The sequence below is a fragment of the Pseudonaja textilis genome, chromosome 6 (assembly GCF_049901715.1).
Source record: "Pseudonaja textilis isolate UNSWEBS1 chromosome 6, rPseTex1.2, whole genome shotgun sequence".
NCBI lineage: Eukaryota > Metazoa > Chordata > Lepidosauria > Squamata > Elapidae > Pseudonaja > Pseudonaja textilis.
Window position 1 is genome coordinate 41,813,340 of NC_141995.1, and position 26,904 is coordinate 41,840,243.

General features: G+C 39.1%; 1 protein-coding gene across 2 annotated transcripts in view; it reads left to right on the plus strand.

The window, feature by feature from the left end:
* Positions 1-26,904, plus strand: part of VEGFC (vascular endothelial growth factor C) — a 51,080-nt gene that overhangs the window by 10,674 nt on the left and 13,502 nt on the right. For both annotated transcript variants that reach the window (XM_026699674.2, XM_087936379.1), the window contains exons 2-3: positions 21,058-21,274; positions 26,597-26,787. In XM_026699674.2, the coding sequence (XP_026555459.1) occupies positions 21,058-21,274; positions 26,597-26,787 (408 nt within the window). The remainder of the gene's footprint in view (positions 1-21,057; positions 21,275-26,596; positions 26,788-26,904) is intronic.

Consider the following 26,904-nt stretch of genomic DNA (forward strand, 5'->3'; position numbering starts at 1 on the left):
TTCTTTGCATTTTTGAGAAATATTTTTTTTAATATTTTAAACAGATATTTGAGCCCTTACCAGTTTTTCCCCAAAAATGTTTTTATAACAATGTGCTTTTTATTGAAATGCTTCTCAGATTTTAAGAAAATTTATAAATAGATTATTCGACAATAAATTATTTGATTTGTGTCAACCAAGGATTTCAATATTCAATAAAAATATTCTCTATTTCAACTGATTCAAGTAAAAATATTTGAACATATTTGATTTTCCTCTTCGTTTTAGTTTTATATCTGGGTAGACAATGACGTAGGATAAGATTTTTTTTTCCCCTTGCAGAAAATAAAACACTTCTGGTTAGACAGCTTCTTGAATATTCCAAATGTTGATGTTTGAATCATGAAATTATAGAAAGAAAATGGATTAAGAAAATAGAATTGTTTGGAAAAACTATGAATATTTTACACTGTCATTTTCACTCCTGAAATAACATTTCATTAAATATATAACTACTTTTATCCTATAGTGTACAGGATATACGCGTATATATCCTCTGCAAACCTATAAGATGTTCACTGAAGATGGTGTTTGATTTCATTGTATGAGGTGCAATGACAATAAAGTAAAACTAAACTAAACTAAACTAAGGCTGTCCTTCAGATTAAAAATTTGTAATGCTTCCATATTTTTTAAAAAGATATTTCAATTATCATGAATCTTTTACAGGTAATCCCCAAGCTATGAACGTAACCTTAGCAAATATTCAAAGTTACAAAATAAGCACCCCCTAGAATTTACGAACAAGTGCCAAAATTATGAATGTTGCAGCACCACAGCTGTTGTTCGCCATTATAAACGACCGCAGTGGCTCTACAACATTCATCCTGCCTAATTACACCCCACCGCACCAGGTCTCCACAGGCACTTGTGAAGATCTAGAGAACCTTCATTTTCTTGGCCTGTTTTGGTACTTCAGGACTTCGGTGTGTATAGAGATAATAATAGAGGCCTAAAGTACTACACGATCATGCGAGATCAGTAGGACGAGATCTCACGCTACTGATCTCATGTAATCTCACAATACTTTAGGCCTCTTCTCTAAAAATGGAGGCCTGGAGAAGATCTGCAGCAAAAGGCTTTGCAAATGGAATGCCTGAAATATTGAAGCTTTTCCTTCATTTGCAAAGCCTCTTGCCATGTTTGCAAAAAGCTCTGGGGGCTGCATTTTCTTCAGCAAAAGCCTTGAGGAAAGGTGTTTCTTAGTGAAAACAGAGCCCCAGAGCGACACATGCTTCCTACAGGGCAGAGATGGTATTCTACCAGTTCGCACCTATTCGCTAGAACCGGTTGTTAACATTCTAAGAAGTTTGGAGAACCAGTTGTTAGAAGAAATTACTGGCCTAATCCTGTAAGGAGGCAGGAAGGAAACATTCTGGTGTTGCTTAAAGAAACTGCCTCTCCATTAACCCTTATTGCATTCTTGGCAGGACTAGACTTCCTGTCTCAGGAACTTCTCTGGAGTTTTTTTCCTCTCCTTTGCTGGTACTTTGCTTGTGTGGAGTGACCATTTAAAGTTACAATGGCACTGAAAAAAGTGACTTATGACCATTTTTCACACTTGCGACTGTTGCAGCATCCCCACAGTCATGAAAGGCCAGCCAAGGAGATGTGTGCCTCGATGTGAGTGATATTGAGGTGGCCATGCCCAGCCAATAACATGACCACCAAGCCACACCCAGCCAGTCACATGACCACCCTGCTACACCCACCAACTAAGCCACCCCCACAGAACCAGTTGTTAAAAAATTTGAATCCCACCCCTGCTCTAGGGGCTCCATTCTCTTTGGCAAAGGCCTTGAGGAAAGGCCTTTTCCGGTGAAAACAGTCCCAATGTGATGTGTGCTCCCTCCGAGGACTCCATTCTTTTCAGCAAAAGCCTTGAGGAAAGGCCTTTCCTGGCTAATACAGAGTCCCGGAGTGACACATGCTCCCTCTGGGAGCTCTTGTATTTGGCAAAGTCCTCTTCAAGCCCTATGGGCTTCTTTGAATCAACGCCATTTTTGCAGAGAATGGATGCCTGAAGTCTTGTGAGCTTAGGGCATCCAGAAGCTTCCAGTCGATTCAAGAAAAGTGTTTGCATGCCAACATCTATCTATGCTGCAAGAGAGCCCAGCCCCTCCCTTGATTTGTCTGGAGAGGGTAAGACATATTTCTGTATTTATTTGGGGCTTTCACAGACACCTTTCAGTCTGTCAAGTATCTTCGCCAAACCTGGGGTCTCTCCCGGGGACTGGCTTTTATATCTTAGTACAGACTCAGCTATGATGTCATAGGAAGGAGTCAACCCATCCTGAGCTCTCTCGCAGCATTCACGGTAACTTCTACCAACGCCCATTCCTATCTCTTTCCTTAAGATTGCAGGAAAAGACACAAATGCTATTGGAATGAAAGTATCTCATTCTTGTATTTATCGAATGTGTATTTATAGCATCGTTTTTTTCATGGTTATATGTGCCACTGTCAATTACAAAGCATATCTTATTCTCTTCAAATAACTACAACTCTGCATGGGTTCCTCCATGCACATTGAAAGTGTTGCAGGAAATTACAAGACTCAGACCTTGGAATCCAAAAATAAGTTGGTTTTATTTGTGCAAACAGGTTCAGAGTATTTTAGTGAGAGTCACTTCTGAACAAATTTCTTATAGAACAGCACTGCCTATATACTTCTTCAGAAGGGGCAAAACACAGTCATTCATTCATTGGTTACTTGAAACACAGCTTTCCCCCTCCCCTGTTGCTAGGCTAGGATGGCTGGATGGCACAAACCCATCTTGCTAAACTCCCTAGCTTGTGGTTTTTTTACAAACTAGACTAGGTTTCTTGGCAAATGTCACCGATAGATGATCCTTGTGGTTTGGTTTTTCACACTTCCTTGTTCTTTCTCTTGCTAATACCACATATTTCACTATCTATAAAACTTGTATCATTATTTCTCTGAAATTAATATATTTTTATGTCCTGCCTTAAAAGTGCATTGCTTCTTGGGTCCTAGTATTTAATAGGCCTGATACTTTCCTCTTCCTCTTTTTATTTTTTAAATTTAGGGAATACAGGCAGCTCTCATTTAGTTACCACAATTGGGAGTAGTAACTTGATCTTCCTTTTTTTACACACTTGTGAAGATCGTAAATGTGATGATGGATCTTAAAAATACTTTTTCATCAATGTCATAACTGCACTCATTAAAGATCCAATCATTAAATAAGGACTACCTGTATAGAAAGGCTAATAGCATCTCTGTATTGGCAATTTTTCAAGCTCTACATTTTTAGAATTAAAAAAACCCAAATTTTTATTTCAGTATTTTATATGTAAAATTGAGCATAACTATTTTAATCAATGTCTTCTCTTATCTAAAAAGGAATCTTTTTTTCTTTAGACATTTCTTTTCTTGTCTCTCCCCATTCCTTTGTAATAATGTTTAGGAATCTTTCCTTCCTTTTGGAGAGCACTTATACTACTGAAAGAAAGGAAAGTTGATTGTCTATTAAACAGTTATTGCTATTTTTTAATAGATCTGGCACTCAGTTCGAGTTCTTGCATTCTGATTACAATAATGACTTATAACATTACTAAATTTGGAGCACTATTCACAAGTGCACCAGAAAGGCACATTACAGATGTAAAAATGACTATAAGCAGACCATTTCTGAAGTGACGATTTCTACATTTTATTTTTTAAAAATCCTTTTAAATTGTACTCCACCCCTGTCTTATATGTCATGTTGTCAGTTGTTTCAAAATTAGGAATTCTTCTTAAAAACCCAAGGCAATAGAATAATAATACATCAAGGCCAAGACTTTGTTTGTTTTCTTCTCTGCAATATATAAATTATTCACAATCTGAAAATGAAGGTCTGGTTGGACCTCTGACATCAATAAACACTGCCTGACATGGCTTATTGCACTTGTTTTGTAGCTAGTGCTTGAAGCAGAGTACTATTGTAAATAGTTATACAGAATTTTTATCAAATGCTCAAAATATATCACAGGGGTATTGCAATCATTTTGCAACTTTAGGGTGGGTTACATTTCATTCCTTTTCATACTTCAGTGCATTAATCACTAAACTACACCAGATCTCATTTAATATGCCTAAGCCTAAAATGTGTGAGCTGCAAATTAAAAGCAAAGCTTCATAAGGAATAAAAAAGAAACAACTACATAATCTTTAGGAATTATTTTTTGACATCTGGCATGGTATATATGTCAATCCATAATTGTCAAAAAACATAAGCTAATTATATAAAACAAGCCAAAATTGACTGATTGATCAAAATCTGCTTTCTTCATAATAATAATGTAGTTTTGATAATATGTCTGTATTTCTGTCCTACTAGGGGAAGGGAAAATAAATTGTTTCTGAATTATAGAACTTCCTTGATTTTAATTTTTAACAGCATTCTGGCAGTCCAGCAATATGAACGTTAAATAAATTTCAAAAAGTTATTCTGTATATTATTTATTCATGTATTACCTTTGTATAATATACTCATACATTACTTTAATATCTTAATATGAATAATATCTGTACAGAACAAAATTGAATTCAGTTAAGCAAATTGATATCACTGTAGATATTTCTAATTGAGTTTTTCCAGATTTTTTTTTTGCATTTTTCCAAGTTTATGTTTTTTTAAAAAACTTTGTAAAATTAATTATCTAAGTTACATATTATATCTGCTATTGAGGTGCTTGTTATGAATTAATAAATTTATAAAAACATCCTTTAAAATATTTTTAAAAATTAAAAGGTTTTTAAAAATTCATATGAGAGAAAAGATTGGATTTTTTTTGTTCTTTTGGCATTACACCAATAATGAAATTAGTATGTTGGAGGAAAAGCAGAAGGTTTCTTTTGGCAAATATGGTCTCTTATATTTTGTTTGGATTTCCCACAAAAGTTTTTTTCTGTTGTATTGATCACTTATTAAGCAATTTTTGTTGTTGTTGTTGCTGCTGCTGCTGCTGCTGTTAGATAAAGAGTATATTTCTGTGTTTTGGTCTTATTGTTCCTTTTTATGTTAGTTTTTTTAAAGTCCATGTGTGTCATATGAAATTTGAAATCAAATAATTGTGGATGGATTTCAAGAAATAGATAAAATAAAATCCAAGTAGCATGGAAGGAGTATAATTAAATGTGCCTTATTATATGTATATAAAGGTGTAAATATAAAAGCAAGTGAGCCATTGCTTCAGGAACAGTAGTGATTATTTTGATGAACTGGATTGTGGACTGAGTTTTCTGTTTTTTACTGATGGTTTTATTATACGATTTTATGTTGTTTTCTTTTTCTTATTTGTAAAATGCTATATTGCTCTTTGTTTTTATATTTGCTTTAATTAATTATGAGCCACAATTATATGTATGAGATGTGCTGCTAAATAAATTTGCTGAATTAAATAAATAAATAAAAATAACTGTAAATTAAATTATATCTGAGCCAATAGATCTAATCTAATGCAGAAATAGACAATTGGAAAACTAAATACAGGTAGTCCTCAACTTACAACAGTTTGTTTAATGACTGTTCAAAGATATAATGGCACTGAAAAAAGTGACTTATGACCGTTTTTCACACAACCATTGCAGTAATCCTGTGGTCACATGCAGATGCTTGGCAATTGACTCATATTTATGACGGTTGCAGTGTCCCGGAGTCATGTGATCATCTTTTGTGACCTTCTGACGAGCAAAGTCAATGGGGAAGCTGGATTCATTTAAGTGTTACCAACTTAACAATGGCAGTATTTCACTTAACAAATGTGGCAAGATAGGTTATAAAATGGGGCAAAACTCATTTAACGAATGTCTCACTTAGGAGCATAAATGTTGGGCTCAATTGTGGTCATAAGTCGAGAACTACCTGTAAATCTGTATTGAGGTAATACCTTTTATCAAGCCAATTAAAGATGCACAAAATTCCTGGATGAAGTCAAACTACATAGGATTTTATAACAAATGTAACATATGTTGTAGCACTGTATAAACATTTTTATATGGTTTGATTGAAAGTTTACAAACATGAAAACTGATTTAGGAATGATGTTACAATGATAAATAAGATCTTAAGTTATTAATATAATGTGAAGTTGAGAAGGCAAAAGAGATTTGGTAATATTGGTGAAATCTCCAATCAAAAACATTTCAATAAAATTCCTGAAAGGAAAAAAATAGACTTAGTTTTCACATAAACAAAACTAAACTCATATTTCTAAATAGAGATAATATGCCATCTTAATATATTTTAATTACCAATTTATAATTCTATAGACTTTTAAAAGAAAGGTAGGATTACTTTTGTGGCCATTAGAAACATGAGTGGTGTTTATTAATAAAACCCTCTGAAATAAATCTGGCTTTTCCAGAATCAGGCTTGACCCAGATTTGAATTTGATTCTTTTCCGTCTTCATTTGGAACATATACAGACACTTGATTGAAATGAAGCCACAGGAGATTAAAACCAGGCAAATATCCTGGAATACAGACAGAAGCTTTAGTCTCTTTTGAGTAATATTCTTGGACATAGTACAATTCCTGACATGGAAACAATCCAGAATAATTGTTATCCCAAAACTTAATAAATATCCCTAAATCTAAAGTTCAGTTGTCTAGCTGCTTTGTTAAATCAAGATGCTAAACCCATGATAAAATCTCCGACAAGATAAATTAATCTATTCATTTCACTTATTGCTTTCTGCTAAAACAACATTCACACAAATTTTATTGAAGCCTCCATTAACTAAACAAATTTAAAAATTATTACATTCTAGGTACTGGAAAAATAGTAGATCAAGAGCTTTTTTAGCACACATGCAGCTATTTTGTCCAATAGTAGCAGATTTGTACAATCTGATTTTTTTTTTTCATAAAATTGCTGCAAGGGTGATTTATTACAAAATGTAGGATTTAAGTTTTCTGAATTTTCAGTGATACAAATGAGGCTCTTAAGATTTTTTTTAGCACTACATGCTTAGATAATAAATTTAGGAAAATAATATATCATTTGCAAATTCTTGTTGATTGTTTATGGTCTATAATAATCAGACATCACCTCATGAACAATCCAATTTAAATTCTGGACAAGTGCCATTTGTATAACTAAACGAACACTAAAATACTTTAGGTCTCCCCCTGGAGATTTCCTTCTGCTTATTTCAGTCTGTAAAATAAAAATATAGTATCAAAATAATTGAATTCCTTAAACGGAAAAAAAAATACTGTTTATAGAAGATGCTATGGTTGCAACTGTCATTTGTTGTGAGAATGATGTTTAAAACATTGGAGTCATTATCTAAAATACTATATATGTTATTCTGACACAAAGAGAACACTGTCATAATGTTGACAACTTATCTATAACAAAGAAAATATTATTTTAGATTGTTGGTAATATGCTATTCATAGCTGTTATGTTAGCCCTGGGTTCTTTTTCAGAAGAGGATGTGGTGATATCATGAGATGAGAATAGATGTCTGTTTCAGCTCACAGCTCATTTAGGGATAAAAGCTGAAGTAGAATCAGGCCTTGCAACATTCTTAGACAAACAGTTCCAAGCCTAAGGAGTGCCACACTACTGAGTGAAGGGCTAATTAATCATAGGGTCAGGCATCTGAGACAATAGCCTTCTTGAAACTCAAAGCCATGTTGAGTTCCAGCTCAACCTGACAGAGGTAGGTTGCTGTGGACTACTGTATGTAAGTCAATATGAAAGACTGAAATGGTTATTAGAGTCAATGTTCATTTCATCCTACATTGAACTCCCATATTCAAAAATATTAATGTGATCTAGTTTTTGGATATATCAAGCTGCCTAGATGCAGTGATTCATACCCTTGACCCCTTATCCAGTACAGTACTTTTTGGCTTTCGATCCATAAAATAACTGGAATAATTCTCTGGTTCAGTATCTAACAATTGCTGCTCTCTTGGTCCCTGCACCTTCATGGGACAAAACAAAAACTAGGAAAAATGGGTAAGTTTTGATATATAAATCGAGATATTAGTACATCCAGTAAAGATTTTCCTGTGTTTGTGTGCTTCCTGTTTTACTATTTCACATATTCTCAATTTATAAGAATTAAATTCCAATGAGATTGTTCACATTTGTCACTTCCATAATATATTTGTATCAAAAACATGAATAGTATTTAAGTGTCTATGCTTGCATCTATCCAGTTATTTCAGTTGTCGAACTTTTGTAATAAACATTAAATTTTCATGGATCCTGCTCTTAGATATATGTGGAAAAAGTCATCATATAAATTGATTAAAAATAAACCAATCAGTAAATTTGAAAGACATGATGAGACTGGCATGTGGCATAATCACCCATCAAAAATGGATCAATCCAATTTTAAACATTGTTTTATCAAACAACAATTCTATGTCAAGCTATTTAAATTGTTCAACAAGGAAGTATTGCGTTTAAAGATGGTTGTTTAGAGTAGGTATTAGATTATTGTTTGTAGGATGGCATATAGTAATTCAATTTGTGTAAATAATTTTAAAAATATTGTTTAAAATGCACAGAAGAATGTCCTCTAATTAGGAAAATAGAGAAAAAAAGGATTGAGTGGACAATAACTTTCAGCAGATGGAGAACATGAGTTCTTTGGAGAACAACAGAGGACATTAGCACTGAAGGACCACTGTGATAGGCAAAAATGTAACTGTTCTTTTTGGAGAGTTGGGATCATAAAGTATAATATGTACTGTATATTTAATGTATGTTTTAAAAAGGGAAAGTAGGTAGAATCTTTTAATGGAAAGAATTAGTATTATATCTACTAGTGGCAACATCATTTTGAGAACATTGCAAGAAAGATAAGGGTATGATTTTAGAAGTATGTAGGCTAGGACAAAGGAATCAAGGAATCATAAGGAATTTTATAAGGAATAAGGAATTAGGAATTCATAAGTTCATAAGGAATTTTATGCTGCATTTATGTCGTCCAATATTATTATACTTTGGACAGCTCCACAAGTGGAAGGAAGCACCTTAATTGGGGTCTTGCTTTTGTCAATCATTTTCTTTCATGCTATTGACAAGGCAGTCTCTCAGCTAGAAACTTTTAAAAACCTCATGTTTGTAAGCAGTGCATTTTGATTCCTTGTTTAATATAATACAGATATTTAAATTCAAGTCACTTGGTTCCTACAAAATTAGTCACAAGAATTTTCATGCATTATTCTCAGAGGCCAGTTGTATTGATTATATTATGTCCTTCATTGCTACTTCAAGCAAAGTCAACACTGAAATATATTTCTCTTCAAGTTTAATTGCATGCTAATTTAACTTTATGTTTCTAAATGTGTAGATACTAGACCAAATGTGGCTGTTTAATAAAGCATTAACTTAAAAGACAAATATCAGATACATATAAGGTAATACAACAGGAAGAAAATATTACTTTGTTTCTAATTGGGCTTAAATTTTATTCAAAATATTGAGTTTATTTTAGATAATTAAAATGTACCGCAGCAATTTATTTTACTCCAGAACGCACAGTAAAAGTGGTAAGAGTTTTAGTAGACTGATTTTGTTGTTTTAGTTACTTTCTTGCATTAAAAGCAGAAATCCTTTGAAGCTGGCACAGTAAAGAAACAGAAGTAGCAAGGGCTTCAGAAATTCTCTCAATGTTATATGGTAAATCAATGGAATATTAAATATCTGATAGAGTTTCTATCTATTACCCTGTAGTAAGATGGACTACAAATAAATTTAATAAATAATAATAATGTATCACACTTTATATCAAACAAACCAACAAGAAAAGAATCAAATATTATTAAGCTTTTTGAATAGACAGGAGACTGGCAAAAGAAATGATAGAAAACCACCTTAAATCCACCTTTGCAGTCTTAATGCCATCTTGCCTAGATGTGTCAGCTTCATAGAGGTATATAACCACTGTTCTTTAAGATGGAACTATGAGAAAGTCAGAGAATCGAGGAACAGTGAACTCAGGACCTTTGAAAGGCAGGTTTCATGATAGAATGCTTGAATGGAAGACATGCTATTGGAGGAATGCAGCAAGTTGTTATAAAATAAATTGCAAGGCAATACATTAATTGTTATAAGTGATATAGCAGTGCAATACTAGTTGCGTAATGCATTTATTTTCTCCATCTGCCTGTCCATTCAATTATGGATGATGAAAACATGACAGACCTTGGCAAAGGAGTTTGGTATCACCAAATTGTTGTGTATCCATGCACATCTGGAATACTTCTATTATTAAAATATTTTATGGATAGCACTGAAAACATTCTATTTCCTTTGGTAACCTCTGGGATGAAACGAAAACAATCTTGGTCACTAAGAATAAGTAACAAGATCAACTAAAGCTAAGTATCCAAGAACTCCACAGTAAAAACATAAAGCAAAGTTCCTAACTTCATCGTTTTTCTACTGCAGACAAGGACTTTTTTGCCTTGTCTATTGATGCCACAGAATGCATGGATGAACTTGGGAATGAAAATAAGAGATGCTTCTTAGGAAACAGCGAAACAAGAAAACCAGGAGCCCCAGTGTCTTAATAGTTAGAGAAAGAAGCTTCAGAAGCTGCCCTAATCGAGCAGGCAATTAAAAGTGTGTGTGTGAGGAGAAAGTTTGTACTTTCAGGCTTGCAAGGGTCTGTTAATGTACCCTTGCAGTAAAATAGAATTAGTTCATTTTGTTGTGTTTCCTGCCTGCCTTACCTGGATGCCTGACAATTTGCAAGCGTTCTATAAGGAGGCAAAGGAAAGCAGAGAAGTGAGTGTGACAAAAGGCTGTAAAACTTTCTCCCTTTGTGACTTCCTCCATGTCTCAATTTTCCAGTCAGCCATCAATTAACATGAAATACTGCAGCAGTTCTCTCAGATTCTTATAGGCCCTGTTTTACTAATTTAATAATGTTATTTCACCAGAAAGTCCCTCCCAGTATTGATTTATCATACCTTGATCATTCTAGTCTTGAATGTCTAGCACATAACTGAAAATCAACTCACAAACATGAAGATAATCTCAGATTATGAAACTCCTGATTTGTGATCACTGTCCTGGTCATACATAAAAAGCAATTTTGATAATTGTCTAGGACAGCGTTTTTCTCAATGAGTATAATTGCCATCTCGCTGCTCCTTCATAGCAGATTGAGGAGTAATACAAGTTTGGTCAGTTTGGTAGAAAAGAGTGCCATCAGGCCCACCATGAACAGTTTAAACGAAGTTGTAAAATCCAAAAATTGGATTGTTCTCCATCCATCCACTCCCCCTTCCAATGTTTTCTAGGAACATGGAACATGACTGGCCATGCAGTAATTTGTAGATGTAGAGCAGCCATGTAGGTTGAGTAATGGACACTTTGCATTTCAATCATAACTATGGCTTTCCTGTTATATACATACCACATGACATCTGGACCAACTAGTGTTTTTCTATTGTATTTTATTCTTATGTGGGCTGACTATAATTAATCACAGTTTATGAAAGCTAACAACAGAACTTGTTTTGTATTTTGATAGTATTTTTAGATATTAATAACAATACAGTAGATAAGGAATCCTGAAAAAAAAAACATCCTAGAAGCAGTTGGTGCAGGTTTCTAAAACCCTCAGGAATCGAGCTTGACTCAAAGGATTCTTTATCTTCATTTGTTCTTGTGTTGCATTTTAATTCTAAAATGGATAAAGAAAACAAAAAGCACTTTAGACTTTGGACATGAGCCATATTTAATGCCTCCTCCAGGCCCAACTCAATTTCTTCTATACAATTTGTAGCACATTTTGAATTATGTTTTAGGAGTTCTACTACAATTGCAAAGGTGATAGAAAAAATATATTGGCCAGGATCACCAAACACCCATATCTCTGAAAAATGTCACTTTAAAAGAACAAACAATAACTTCAACAAGATAGTTTGCTTTATAAATAAACAATAAACAATGAACATTGTTATTCCAATAATCATTTAGTTCCTGACTCAAGTAGGAAGGGAGGTGTCATTCAATATCATTGATCAGAACACTAAGGATCTCAAGTATGGCTATTCTTGAAGAAAAGTAGACAGTTTTTTAAAAGTGTGTTTGATTTGGAATATGAATTTGTTCATTTAATAAAATTATGGTATGTGACTTTTTCAAAACTCCCAACTTCAAAATTACCAAATCTTTGTAATTTAGGGTTATATAGACTGTCAAATTGCTTCATTAAGGATATGTTATTCTTCAGACAACAATTGTCTATCATGGAGAATTCTTATTCAAGTAGATGTTTGACTCTCAACTTTGTAGAAGTGCTATGGAAATAGTGGCTAGTGGTATTTTCCCTTCAAATAAATACCGATTTTTTAATGAAAAAAATAAACTGCTGAGTACAAGTGTAGATATAAATTTGTTAATAAAACATTTTATCAGAAACAGTTCTAAATTATTATTCTGAAGTGTATGATCAGACACTTAAGTGAATAGCCTTTTTTGTTGGATTAATTAGCTATAGTTTAAGATATGGATGGATGGGGATGGATGCATGCATGCATGCGTAGATGGACAGATGGATGGACAGGCAGGGTTAGGATTAGATATTGCTACCAGTATACTTAAATCTGTTACTGAGATTAAAAAAGTGAGTGTTTTGCATACTAAAAGGCTGTCTTTGAAAGAAAAGACAAAAGATTAAATCCTTGCCTATGTTTGTTGTAATGTTTATTGTCTTTATGTTATTAGCAATAATCTATTAACCCCAACTTAAAAATTTAATTCTACGTTGTTTCTCTTTAAAACTCTAACATTCCCAGTTATGAGTCTTGCTATCTTTGAAATGTTCATAGAAAAATAAAATGATTGTTTTGCACAGGCTCTGCCTCTTACTCTCTTTATCTATATTTAGTTTTATTTGTGTGGGGGATTACTCTTGCATTTAGTAACTTTTTTGGCCAAAAGATTTTACAACATATGTGATCAAGGCAAAAATGTGAACTCATAGTTGTTCAGAAATCCATGTCATGCAACTTTGTAGAAGAATGAATTGTGGTTATAAGACAATTTGGCTTTCTGCCTGCTACTGCCTAGTTTGTATAAGGCATATAAATTCAGCTTTCTAATCTATGTTTGCCTTAATTTGCTTGCCATCATTGTTTATATCTGCAGATAATAACACTTCAGATGCATAATTCTACAAAATAAATAATCATTCTGAGCAGTACAGATTGCTTTGACTGAAATGTATAATGTTGTAAACTTAAGTCTTCTTTTATTGACTAACTTTTTTATTATTTATTTATCAATTTCTTTTTTATTTCTGTTGCCACTTTAAATTCTTAACTGTACTTGGCATCAGCATCTGGTTTCATATTTATACTTTTAATTACTTCCAAATGTTAAAAAGTAACCTGTACTTTCTATTTAACGTTTTATTTTCTAAAAAGATTACATTGAAATAAAGTTTTGTTTTGCTTTATATCATTTATTAGCAAAGCAATTGGAATGTAATGGTGTCAAAATAAATGAAAATATATATATTTAAATACATGGAACATTATTATAACTACTGTATAATTAAGAATGTGATATAGATTGCTACTACACAGTTTAGTTCCAGCCAGCATTCTTGTTTCCAAAATATAATCATATCGGTTATGGGTCATGTTGTCAAGAGTGAACAATAAGAGTCACATATGAAAAGTTCAGTTAGCAATTTTATTACTCAAAACTATAATACAGAAATCTTTTCCATAGAGCTGCTCCGAGTGTCCAGGTTGGGAGGTGCTCCAGTCTCGGCTCTCACAGGCTGAGCTTGAAATTGAGGAACGCCTCTCACCATCACATGGTCCTCTGGGCGCTCCCCAGTTTTTAGCTCAGCCTCGTGGTAGTCAGGCTGTTTTTTTCTCTCACCCTGGTCGTTCAGCACATTTCAGCAGTTTTTCTCTTCGGAATTCTTTCATTTAAATTGGACCCTACCTCAGCAGCGCAGTGAATTCGAGGTTTGAACTCCTGGGGAGTCTTCTCTTCTAGGGGGGATACTTTATTTCGCTTTCTACAGGGGAAAAACTCCAGCGCTTCGAGTGCTGCTCCCCCCCACCCCCTCCTCCGTCTGCCGCTTTTCGCTCCGTGCAAAGCCGCTTTGTTTCATTTTTGCCTGCCTTGTGTCTGATCGCCGTTTCCCCCCCGCGAACGCCTTTTAGTCCAGGGAAGCTTGCTTCCCTGTCTCTCCCAATGGTTTTGTTGCCTGCTGGCCTTCTAGTTTCTTCCTGGGAGACTACCGCCGCTGGGTTTTGCCTCCAATAATTCGCGGCCTCCATTTTGGCTGCCGCGTGGTGTCCGCCATCTTGGGTGCCCCCAGGAGTCGCCGCCATCTTGTTTGTGGCCGCAGGGCCGTCCGACATTGCTAGAGGCCTAGCTACAGGCCGCGTTATTTCTGATTCTCTGGGCAGATCCTCGGACTGCCCACATCTCAATCTGTACCTTTTTTTCCTTTTTTAAAAAAAATCTGTCGAGGTCCTCCTCATGAGATAAGGGTCTGTTGGCTCCGCAGCCTCCCCCAGCAAGGCGAGGTAGCAGCTCCGCCATCCCCCTCCCCCGGTCCGCCCGGCAGGGGTAGCTGCTTGGCGTTCACTTTCCGGCTGATTGGCTTCTGGGCTAGGCCCTGCTCCTCAACAATTTTTTTACAAATTTTTTTGATCAAAAGGGGGGTGCGAAATGAGCGCTGGGATCCCCGGCCTCATCGTAGGCCGCATCCAGACGTGCCAACCGTCTTACATTAATTCAAATTTCCTTTTTTCTCTCTCTCCAGATGGCAGATGACAATGCATCTTGTGGCATTTCTTTGAAGGCCAAGTCAAAATCTCACCACCTGCGCAAACAGGCACAGGAGGTATCCAAAGCCTCCCAGAGGGATGCCCTCAGGCGGCACAGGGCTCTTGAGAAGGAGATTGACAGGCGGTCCAGAGAGTCAAGCTCTGTGCCCCTGGCTCCTTCCACCCCCACTCCTTCAACCTCCACCCATCCTCCTCTCCCCTCCTCCCCTGCTCCTTCCTCTTCCTCTCAGCCTAGACAGGCCCCTGAGGCCACTTTTACTCCCACTGCTGCAGGCCTGCACCCGGAGGAGCCTCATCTGCTCCCCACGGGGAGATTCCTGAGAACCTGAAACAATGGATGGAGCTGGCCATCCGGCAAGGGATAGCGCAAGAGCTCCAGCAGATGGCCGGTCCGGCCCCACGGCCCCTGAGGTTCAAGCTCCATCATTTCAATCGCTCTCCGGATCAGAGGTCTCGCACGGTCAGGTAGCATCCCACAGGGATTTGTCCTTGCCTTTGGGGATGGAGGAGATGGAGCCCCAGGAGCCCGGGGGACCTGCTCTCTTTGGGGACGAGGAAGACCTCGACTTGGGGTCCATCATGCGCAATGAGCTCTTCTCGGGAGCAGACCCACTGGAGGGGGACATGTCGGAGGACGAGGGCCTAACTCCGGACCAGCCCGCATTTGTGGGGCTGTTTAAGCCGCACCTGTTTAGGTCTCTTCTATTCAAGGCCAAGAATACCTCTGGCCTGACCCCTCCCACTCTACCCAAGCCAGCGGCCTCGGGGGAACCTCTCGACTCCATTTTTTCCCAGCCCGTGGTGGAAACTGATGTGATCCCTGTCCCACCTATCTTCTCCGACATGGTCTCCAGGCAGCTAGCCTCCTCGGGGCCCCCTCCCAACACTCAGGACAAGCGGTTTTTCAACCTTGACCCGCAGTTCTCCCTCTTGCTCGATCCCCCTCCTGTGGACGAGCCTATTGTAGGCCTAGCCTCCCGTTCAACTCCTAGTGATGCCCTCGAGGCACTCAAGCCCGAGGACAAACGAGCTGAGCTGGCCCTGCGCCACGCTCACCTTTCTGACGCTTGGGCAGTCAGAGCTTCCACTACCACGTCCTTTTTCATTAGATCCTCTATCAAGTGGCTCCAACAGCTCAAACAGCATGTCCCCGCAACCAACCTCAGAGCCCAGCAGGACATCGCTAAGCTCACGGCCGCGGCCGAGTTTTCGGCAGACGCCACTTTCCAAGCGGCAAAATTTTCTACCAGGGCCATTTCGTCCCAGGTTACCGCCCGCCGCCTGCTCTGGCTCCGCCACTGGCAGGCGGACGCCAAAAACAAGGCTAAGCTAGCCTCAGCCCCCATTTCTGGTGGGAAACTTTTTGGACCGGCTCTCGATCCACTCCTGGCCGAGACCCCTAACAAGCGCAAGTACCTCCCCTCTCTTTCTCGGAGGACTGACTCCAGAGGTCCCTCTCCCCCTTTTCGCCAAAGTTCTTCCCGTTCCTCCTCCTTTCCCCCGATACCAATACCCTTCCTACAGGCTTCCTCCACTTCTCGACCGGTCGGACTCCGACAGGCCCAGAAGAGGTACCTCATCCAAGCAGCCCTCCCGGGGATCCGGAAGCAGGCCGTTCTGTCGTTCCCGATAAAGCAACTGCCCCTTGGGCGGCTGCCCCAAACAAAAACAAAAAAAAAGGAGGCCAACCCTACCGCCCCCCCTTCATGTTTCGCTTCCCTTGGTTTTTCCTCCGTTCCCCATTCGAGCCCTTCACTTGGGGACAGTGATATCACTGCCCGGGAACCGGCTTCTCTGTCTCCGGACAGGTGTCTCCTATCCACCAATCTTACAGGTTAGGAGGGCAGGAACAATTTTCCCTTCAGGCTTGCCCAAGCTGTTAGGGAAGCTTATTTCATATATCTGTATTATCCCTTGGATCCTTTCCATACCAGGTCTCTACAATGATCTCTGCTGTCGTACCAACGTCAGAAAGGAACAACTTGCGACTCCGGGTCGGAGTTCCTCTAAGAGTCCTCATGTCCCTCCCCTGATGGACCGGGCCGGCTATCAACAAGGGTCTCTACCTCAGGGTACCCGACAGGCTATCCGTCGTCACGGACGCGAGGCTACTCGGCTGGGACGCTCTCGCTTCTCTCATCTTGTCCCAGGGCAAATGGTCGGCAACAGACCTACCCTGCTCCATAGATTAGCTGGAGATCCTCGCTGTGCACCTGGCCTTTTCGCAGCCTTCTACCCCAGGCACGCGGACCTCTCGTTCTGGTCCTCTCAGACATATCCCCAGACAAGAGGGCACTCAGTCAGCAGGGCTCATAAGGGAAGCCGAACGCCTTTGCCGTTGGGCGGAACCGAATCTGGCCTACATCAGGGCAGGTCGCATATTGGGAACATTGCACACCTAAGCAGCTTGGTTCAACAGGGCCATTCTGACCCAAGCAGAAGGGCCCCTCCTCCCCTCCCCTTCAAGGAAGCAGTTTCAATCTTCGGGTTCCCCATGGTGTATCCCTGCGCACCCTCCCTCAACGCCCATCCACCGAGATTCTTCCCCAGACGCCCCCCTCCAAGGGGCGGGGAATCACAATGCCCTCCGTTGCCCTTAGGCCACAGGGTTCCTTTATGCCTTCCTTCCCCTTCCCATCATCCTCAGGGCGATACACACGTTGGTTCCGGAAAAGGCAGAGATTTCCCTAGTAACCCCCTATTGGCTACGTCGCCCCTGGTTCGCGATCTTCCGCAACCTTTTGGTGGCTCCTCCTTGGGGAACCCTCCCAGACAGGAGCCCCCTGTCCCGGGGCCCTCTACTACATCCGAACCCCCCATGGCCCCAACCAGCCGTCTGGGGGTCGAGCGGAACCACTCAAAAGCGCACAGTGTTTCAGCCAGGTTATAGATACCCGTATATACAACGCTAAGTGGGTCGCCTTCCGTGCCTGGGCCCTCAAGTTCCAAATTAACCCTCCTTCTCTCTCCATTGCTCAGATTCTGGAGTTCCTTCAGGAGGGCCTTGACAAGGGACTGCCTACCAACTCCCTGAGGCGCCAAATCGCTGCCCTCGCAGCGGTTGTCTCTTCGGACATTGGGGGTTCCACTTCCCATCACCCCCTTGTCCGGGCTTTCCTCAAGGGAGCTTCCAATCTCCGCTCCCTCCAATTATATACCGTTTCTGACCTGGGACCTCAACAAGGTCCTAGTCGCTCTTACCAAGCCCCCCTTTGAACCTACTAGGGAGGCTTCCTTACAGTTTCTCACCCTCAGGACTGTTTTTCTTGTGGCCATCACATCCGCTTGTCGGATCTCGGAGATGGCAGCCTTTTTTCCATTAAGCAGGATCTTGCGTTTTTCACTTTGATAGAGTCATCCTCCGCCCCGACCCCACCTTCTTTCCTAAAATAAATTCAGCTTTCCCAGAGCTCAGGAGCTCATACTACCTAACTTCGGCCCCAATCCCTCTCGAGAGAGGGAGAGACATTGGCATTCCCTTGATGTAAGGCGTGCCTTGAGAGTGTATATCAAACGCACCCAGCCTCTTCGCAGGTTAGAGGCCTTCTTTGTGTCCGTCCATCCTGCTTCTCTCGGTCACAAGGTGACGCCCACAACCGTGGGCCGCTGGATTAGGGCCGCCATCGCCAAAGCCTACCAGGCACAACCCCTCCCCGTTTCCATGGGCATCACCGTCCACTCCACTAGAAGTGCGGCTACTTCTGCCGCATGGGCCACACAAGCCTCTATACTCGACATCTATAGGGCTGTCACCTGGGCAACTCCATCTTCCTTCGTCGAGCATTATAAGATTGATGTTTTTGCATCCGCCGAGGCTTCCTTTGACAGGCGGGTCCTTCAGCGGGTCCTCGAGATTCCAGGGGAGGTTCCGTCCCAGACGGGAGCCCGCCCGCAGGACTCGCCAAGCTTTGGTATGTCCCAACCTGGACACTCGGAGCAGCTCTATGGAAAAGGGGCATTGGTTCTTACCTGATACGCTTCTTTTCGTAGAGCTGCAGAGAGTGTCCAGCCCCACCCATTAGTCCGTCTGGTGGGGAACCTCGCTGTTCGACCAAGCAAACTAATAATCTTTAGTTAGGATGAGAACAGGGCCTTCCTTCTCGTCTTCGCAAAACTGGGGAGCGCCCAGAGGACCACGTGATGGTGAGAGGTGTTCCTCAATTTCAAGCTCAGCCTGTGAGAGCTGAGACTGGAGCACCTCCCAACCTGGACACTCTCTGCAGCTCTACGAAAAGAAGCGTATCAGGTAAGAACCAACGCCCCTTCTCAGACTGGTGGTTTGCCCCTGGGTCAGACTTTGCTTTCTTATGCCCATGCAAGCATTCCAGATAATTTCCCATTTGACTTTTTCCGTTGACTCGGGCAATCTCTGTTTGACATATGCATACAATAATATATAATTATTACATTTTATTATAGCAATGAATAATAATATGTACAATAATTTAATAATTTGTCTTTAACTGATGGAAGGACAAAGTGCAGTGAATGATTCTTTTCCTTTTTTCACCAACTGATCCTTTGTTTCTTCCTTCCTTACCAATCTTGCTAAAGCAAATAAGGTTTTGATATCCTTGAGAACTGTTATATCTGTCTGCATATAAGCAACATCCAGTCTCAGCAGGAAGCTGTTATTTCAGCACTCTGTTATTTCAGAGTAGGCAGTTTCAATTAGTTCCTTTACTTATTCTAGAAGAGGCATTGAAATAATTAATTTCCCTTTTGTTTCTTTGCTTCCATATGGTATGAAATAAAAATATTAATGACCTCAACCTGTAGCATAATATGTAAAGGTATTCTTCATCTTCAAATATATTTTGCACCTTCACAATGTTCATTCTATATTGATAAAAACAAACCACAACTAATATGTTACTTATACATTCTCAGGAGTCAGTAGGACTCCTGAACGTGTATAAGTAACATATTTTATGTTATGCATAATGTATGTGTATGTGAGTATGTGTGTGTGAAGTCCTTGACTTACAACATTTTGTGTGGTTACTGTTTGAAGTTACAATGGCACCAGGGATGGGCTTCAAAAACTTTAGCAAAGGGTTCTCTGTCTGGTCGCTGGGTGGGCATGGCCTAGTCGGCCTCCTGCACCACAGCGGGGGGCTCCGGAGGCTTTTCTCGAGCCTCCGGGAGGGTGAAAACAGACTCCCTGGGCTCCAGAGGCTCTCTGGGAGCTGGAAATGGGCCCATTTCCAGTCTTCTGGAACTTCCGGGAGGCCCATTTTTCGCCTTCCCCGAGCCTCCACACACGCCCTGCACTTACCTGCAGCCAAAACAGGCTTCATGGTGACTACTGGGAGGGACGGGGCAGGGTGGTAAGGGCTAGCCAGGAGTGGGATTTGGGGGGTTCTCCAAACTGCACAGAATCTTAGCTAGGGGCTCTCCCGAACCCCTGTGAACCCCCAGAAGCCCACCCCTGAATGGCACTGAAAAAAGTGACTTATAACCATATTTCACATGTATGACCATTGCAGCATCCCCATGGTCACATGATCAAAAATCAGATTTTTGGCAACTGAGTCACATTTAGGACACTTGCAATGTCCTGGGGTTATGTGATAATATTTTGAAATGTTCTGACAAACAAAATCAATGGGAAAGCCAGATTCACTTAATGTTGCCACATTAATAACTCCAGTGATTCACTTAATGGCTGTGTCAAGGAAAGTTGTAAAATAGGGCAAAACTCACTTAACAAATGTCTCACTTAGCAACTGAAAATTTGGGCTCAATTGTGGTCATAAGTCAAGGACGCAGAAGCAGAAGCAACACAAGACTAAGCATTGTTAGCAGTTTAAAAAAAGTCTAAATAACATAAAAGCTAGACGCATTTTATTACAGTAAATGTTATTCCTTCCACTGGAATAACATAGTTTGGAATTTCATACACAGTAAATAACACATATAAATTTTCAACATCAGAACAAAACAAAAAGAAACCTGAGATATACAGGAGGAACACTACTATTATTTTTGCCTAAATCTAATATGTGGTCTGTATTCGTATCTTAAAGGGCAGTTAATTTATAATAACACTAATAACATAAATGTTTTTCTTTGTCATTGAATATGTAACCTTAAAGGAATGACTTTATTTTATGTAAATTAAGCTATTAATTTGATTAATATTATCAATATTGCCCTAAAAATACAAGTCATTAAGTTGGCTTTTTCTTAATTTTATTTTTTTTACCAGAATTATGCAAATAAAGAGTTGGAAGAGCAATTGCGATCAGTATCAAGTGTGGATGAACTCATGACTGTACTTTATCCAGAATATTGGAAAATGTTTAAATGCCAGCTGAGGAAAGGGGGTTGGCCACACAGGGAACAATCCAGCTTTGATGGAAGAACACGGGATTCAAATCCAATAAAATTTGCTGCAGCACATTATAATACAGAGATCTTAAAAAGTAAGTAATGTAATGTCTACAGAGTTTTTTAAATCTGTATATAAAAATGCATGTGTTCTTTCAAATACTTTTTAAATTGTGTGTGTGTGTGTGTGTGTGTGTGTGTATTCATATATGATTTAACATGGTCAGAATAATACATCTGCTTTAATGACTTAAATGTTAATAGTTTTTAAACATAATTTACTATGATAAAGTATGTTAAAATATAAATATGTATGTTATGAATGTATCCTGGGTTGGACTGTCAATGGACTATAGGACAAGAATAATCAAAGTAGGTAAATATCAAAAAGATATATAGGGAGCATCCAGTGGTTGGATTATACCAGTTTGGACCAACCAGATGTGAAAGTTACAGCTGGTTCGCAGAACCGGTATTTCAACCAACTGGCTGGCCCCGCCCCTCCCTCCCTGGAGTCTACATGTGGCCCATTTTCAATGGAGATAAGTGCAGGGTCTGCGCAGAGGCTCTGAGAGAGGGAAAACCTGACCTTCTGGAAGTCTGGAAACTGGCCTGTTTCTGGCTTCTGGGGAGTCTCCAGAGGCCAGGGGAGGCTGTTTTGGCCGGAAGATGGAAACAGGAAGCTCTGACAGGCCACGCCCACCATGGCCACACCTACCCAGCAACCGGACAGCAAACTGGTTGCTGGGATTTTTGAATTCCACCGCTGGGAGTATCTAAGCTAAGAGTTAAGAACTAAAAAGAGAACTATGCCAGTTCCTTCGGCATAATTAACAGATTGTATAGTCATGAGAAATGAGAAGAGTTTAGACCAGTGTTAACAAGCAGTTTCGCTTTTAATAAGTTTAATAATCTTTTGATCCAAGAGATTTAACAGTTCCAGTTTCTAATGAAGCTATCAAAAAAGGAACAAATTGGGGATTGCAAATCAGGGATTGAATACCCCTGATTTGAGGACAGGCTAGTTTTAGGGTTACCAAAAGTAACAACAAGAAATGTTTATCTGAAAATAAGCACATCTTTAAGTACTTTCATTCTGGTGCTGTTTTTGTTAACTTGATCGGTTTGGGTTAGTCTTTTTTTCTTTTTTCCTATTTTTAGTCTGTGCAAAGTACATTTACATGGGGTTTAGAACAATATTTGGAAACTTTCTAGAGCTCAAGCCAAGGAGATATGGTCATTTTCCAACTTGGCTTCTTTCATACTTGCCTTGAGAAACAGGACGTACCTTCTTAGTTAGATCTGGTTGACACCATGGAAAATATTATTAGGGAAAATTCCACATTAATGAATTTAGTATTTGTGCTTGTGGTATTCACTTTTAGACAATAATTTTACTTATCAGGTACTTATCTTTTACTTCTTTATTCAAAATAGATAATATATTTGTATTATGTAATAGATTTGCACTTTTAAAATGTGTTCAAAAAGCAGACTCATAGTAATCACTGATCTTACCTATGTGCTTTCTTCTGGAAATTTCAGAAATCACAGAAATTAGACTCACTAAGATTTCTTCTAGGATGGAAACATCATTTCCCCATAATCTCAGCTGTTCATAAAGAGCATCTAAAATAGGTTGCATGAACTATTTCTAAACTATATTATTTTAAATCCTTAGCCTACAGAGCATCTATGGATGAAGTCTGAAATAGGAAATAAGTCCAATTAATAAATGTTACTTTTATTTTCAATAAAAAAGTTGATTATGAAGATGATAACCTACTAGCTAAACAGAAATTTCTACTATTACAAATTCAATGTTGTAAGATGTTTGCTAAAGTTCCTCATATGCAACCCACTGTCTTAACTTCATTTCTCCAGGACTTTTTAAAAAATGTTTCATTACAAAAATAAATCAATCCATCTATCCTTCCTTCCACAAAAGTATAGCAACTGGTCTGATTTGGATATAGAAGTTAGATCTTTAGAATCATACTAATAGCAATTCTATTCTAATTTTGTCTCCTGAAAATATAAGACTCTACTTAGAGCAACCCCCCAATTCTGATTTTATGGAGATTTATGCAAATGCTATTTGCATTAGCATTTGGCTTGTAGTTTGTCAGTTTAATTTCTGGTCTCCCAAATGTGTACCTACACAGAGACTATGAAGAAGAAAAACAGATAGCTTATCTGTAACTGAAATTCTTCAGATGACCATCTGTGAAGTCACATAGTCCGTCCTCCTTTCCCGCTTGAGGTATCTTCTTTCTTCCTTTGTCATAAGATCCACAAAGGAGCTAGGTAGGAAATATGCATACTGTCCTTGCAAAAGAAAATTATATCTCTTTGAATTAATGACACAAACACCAATTTTGCTTTGAATTCTAGAACGTTTCAGGTAAGCAACTTCTATTTTCCCATTTGAAATTATAACAATTTTACAACTTCATTAAAGAGCAATTTAAAAATAAAAGAAGTATGCTACACGATGAAACATTTCATTGGCTATTTCAGAATAATTTGTGAATTCTCACTGCTAAGCTCCAATAAATGTATAACACTCTGCCATATCTACTTTTAGGTTTTCAGTTTTCCCAGGCATATATCTGTTTCATTATTAAGCGTTATTTAATTTACTCAAATAGTATTAAACTTTGAGGCTGCATCTAGAGTCCAGCAGCAGTGGCATCACAACCATTTCAGGTCTATAATGACCTGATGCATAAGACAGCTTATCTAAATATTTTATCTTTCTTACAACATCACATGCTAATTTTAACTTAAAGAAGTTAAATTATTTTTTCCTACTTATGGGGGGTTTGTGTGATACAAACCCATTCACTGATGCAAATCTCCCATAAGAAGGGCAGAATATTCTTTGAATAAAATAATTTTAGGAATTGTTATAAGCATTTTTAACTCTATGTCTATAAATAATTAGATGAAACCCAGACTGAATCCTGCAGATACTCTCACTGATACCTTGCTTAATTTGTTCTATTCTCTGAAACACATCTGCCTAAACAGGATTAAGTCTGGATTTCACCATGAATCAAAGATTGATTATGACTCTGATTTAAATTATTAAAAAAGAACTATTTTATAAACTGTAAGCTTCTGACTTGACAGGTATTGATAATGAGTGGAGAAAAAAATTATTTTGGCAAATTGTTGCCAGCTCCTTGCCGGGTCATCAAGAACTCCCACTCTGCTGTATTTCCAACAGAGATTGGGAAAACCATTTCTTGGCAATTTTCCAGGCATCAACAAGTTCGACCATGCTTGGGCCACAGCTGCCTCCTGCAGTTCCTGACTGGCAGCCCGTGACTCATGCTGAGATTACCGAGCTTATCTCTGAACTCAAGTCAGGCAAAGCCCCTGGCCCTGATGCTATACCCCCTGATTTGCTAAAATCCAATTCCGAGTGGTGGATTCCTCGCTTAGCAAGACTCCTTATGCATAGCGATATCTCTGGCAGGATCCCTACCTCCTAGAGCTTAGCAATTATTGTTCCAGTTTTTAAATGAGGAAATAGGAACAACCCAGCCAACTATCACCCCATAAGCCTGCTCTCCATCATTGGAAAACTGTATGCTAAATATCTCCAGCGTAGACTCCTCACTTGGGTTGAGTAGTCCAATATTATTGGTGCTGAAGAGATTGGGTTTAAAGCAGGCTATGCCACACTGGACCACTGCTTTGTCTTAGCGCACCGATAAATATACTACCATACCAGGTGGCAAACTTTTTACTGCTTTTATCGACCTAAAGTCAGCGTTTGACTCAGTCCCTAAGGGACTGTTGTGGTCAAAACTGCTCAAAAGTTCTATCAATAGACGTCTTCTGTTCCTAATTAGATCCTTGTACAACCAGACCTCTAGTCAGGTCAGGTGTGGTTTGCAGGGAGAACTTTCAAATTCTATCCCAATTAAGAACAGAGTAAGGCAGGGTTGTGTTCTGGCTCCTCTTTTGTTTAATTTATTCTTATCTGACTTGGCCTTTCACATTGGACATATTGAGTCCCACGCCCCAAAGCTGTCAACTACGAAGATCCCGCTTCTCTTTTATGCTGACAATGCGGCCCTCCTTTCATTGTCAAGGCCAGGTCTGAAAAGATCACTTTCTGCATTTGGCTCTTATTGTGCTGAGAGCGACTTGTCCATTAATTATGACAAATCAAAGTAGTGGTGTTCTCTAGAGCCCGGAAAGTGTATAACTGGGCTATCAATGATAATGCTGTTAAGCAGGTTTTCCATTTTAAGTATTCAGGTATTCAATTTCAGAACACCAGTGCTTGGACTAGACATCGAACCCAGGTGCTGAATTCGGCTTTCTGTAGTCACCAGCAGATTTTAAGATTTTTTTATACCCAAGGGGGCCAGTTTATTCCTTCTGCTCTGCGTATTTACAAAGCCAAAACTTTGGCTCAAACTCTTCATGGAATTCCCATATGGATACGGGGCTTCAGGGATTGTATTGAAAGAACCCAGGCTGTCTTTCTTAGAAAACTCCTGGGTCTTCCTCCTTGTGCTGGTTTTGCTCCAATGTACCTGGAACTGGGCACTCGATCAGTCGAATATATGGCGTGGATTAACACCTTTAAATGGTGGTTTGGGGTGCTCTTTCTGGCAGTTCCTGGTACTACCTCTCCCTGGCGTTTGCTAACTCTCATATTTCTTGTTGGGAGAGGGAGCTGATGAAGAAATTACACCTGCTAGGTTTTACGGGGGATGCCCTGGGAGATTATGGCCTTAAGGATGCCCAATTTAGGGTAGTCCAATGGTTTGTGGACATTGACTTGCAATATCTACGAGCCAGAGCTAACAAAACTTGCTCCCCTCTGATCTTCAGCCAATTTAACAATTACAGACTGAGGATGGCTTCCTATTTTTACACTCTAACTATTCCCAAGTATAGAAGAGCTTTCTCCCTAGCTCAATTTAATGTCTTGCCCTCAGCACTACTGGATGGGCGATTTAAGAGGCTCCCGATTTACGAGCAGCTATGCCCCTGAGACAGAGCTGAGGTTGAAACTGTGGAGTATGTCCTTTTATATTGTCCTATGTATAACACAGGCAGATCTAAGTTACTGTCTCTCCTTGAAACAGACCCTTCTAGACACAACGTTAGTAATTTGTTGTTATATTGTCTAGGGTATGGCTCCTCATATATCACTTGTCAGGTTTCCAAAAAATTTTGAGGGAGCTATAACCATCAGAGGAGAATGCTGTAATTCCCCTTAGTCAAGTTTTTGGTGACCAATTGTTAATGACTAATTTTCCCATGTTCTTCTTTTGTTGTACTTGTGTTTTGGTCTGTGACCACAAATAAAGTATTATTATTATTATTAATTGTAAAGGCATATTATTAAAAAGAACTATTTTATAAACTGTAAGCTTCTGACTTGGCAGGTATTGATAATGAGTGGAGAAAAACTCAATGCATGCCACGTGAAGTAACTGTAGATGTGGGAAAAGAATCTGGAGCAACAACAAACATCTTCTTTAAACCTCCATGTGTATCCGTCTACAGATGTGGAGGTTGCTGCAATAGTGAAGGGCTGCAGTGTATGAATATCAGTACAAGCTACGTCAGCAAAACGGTAAGTTGTTTTGACTGCATAATATTTAGATCTCTACTGTTTTTTTGCATAAATTTAAAGTAAATGCAATATTTTAAAATAAAATAGTAACAAAGTTTCCCTAGAACACAAATTGCT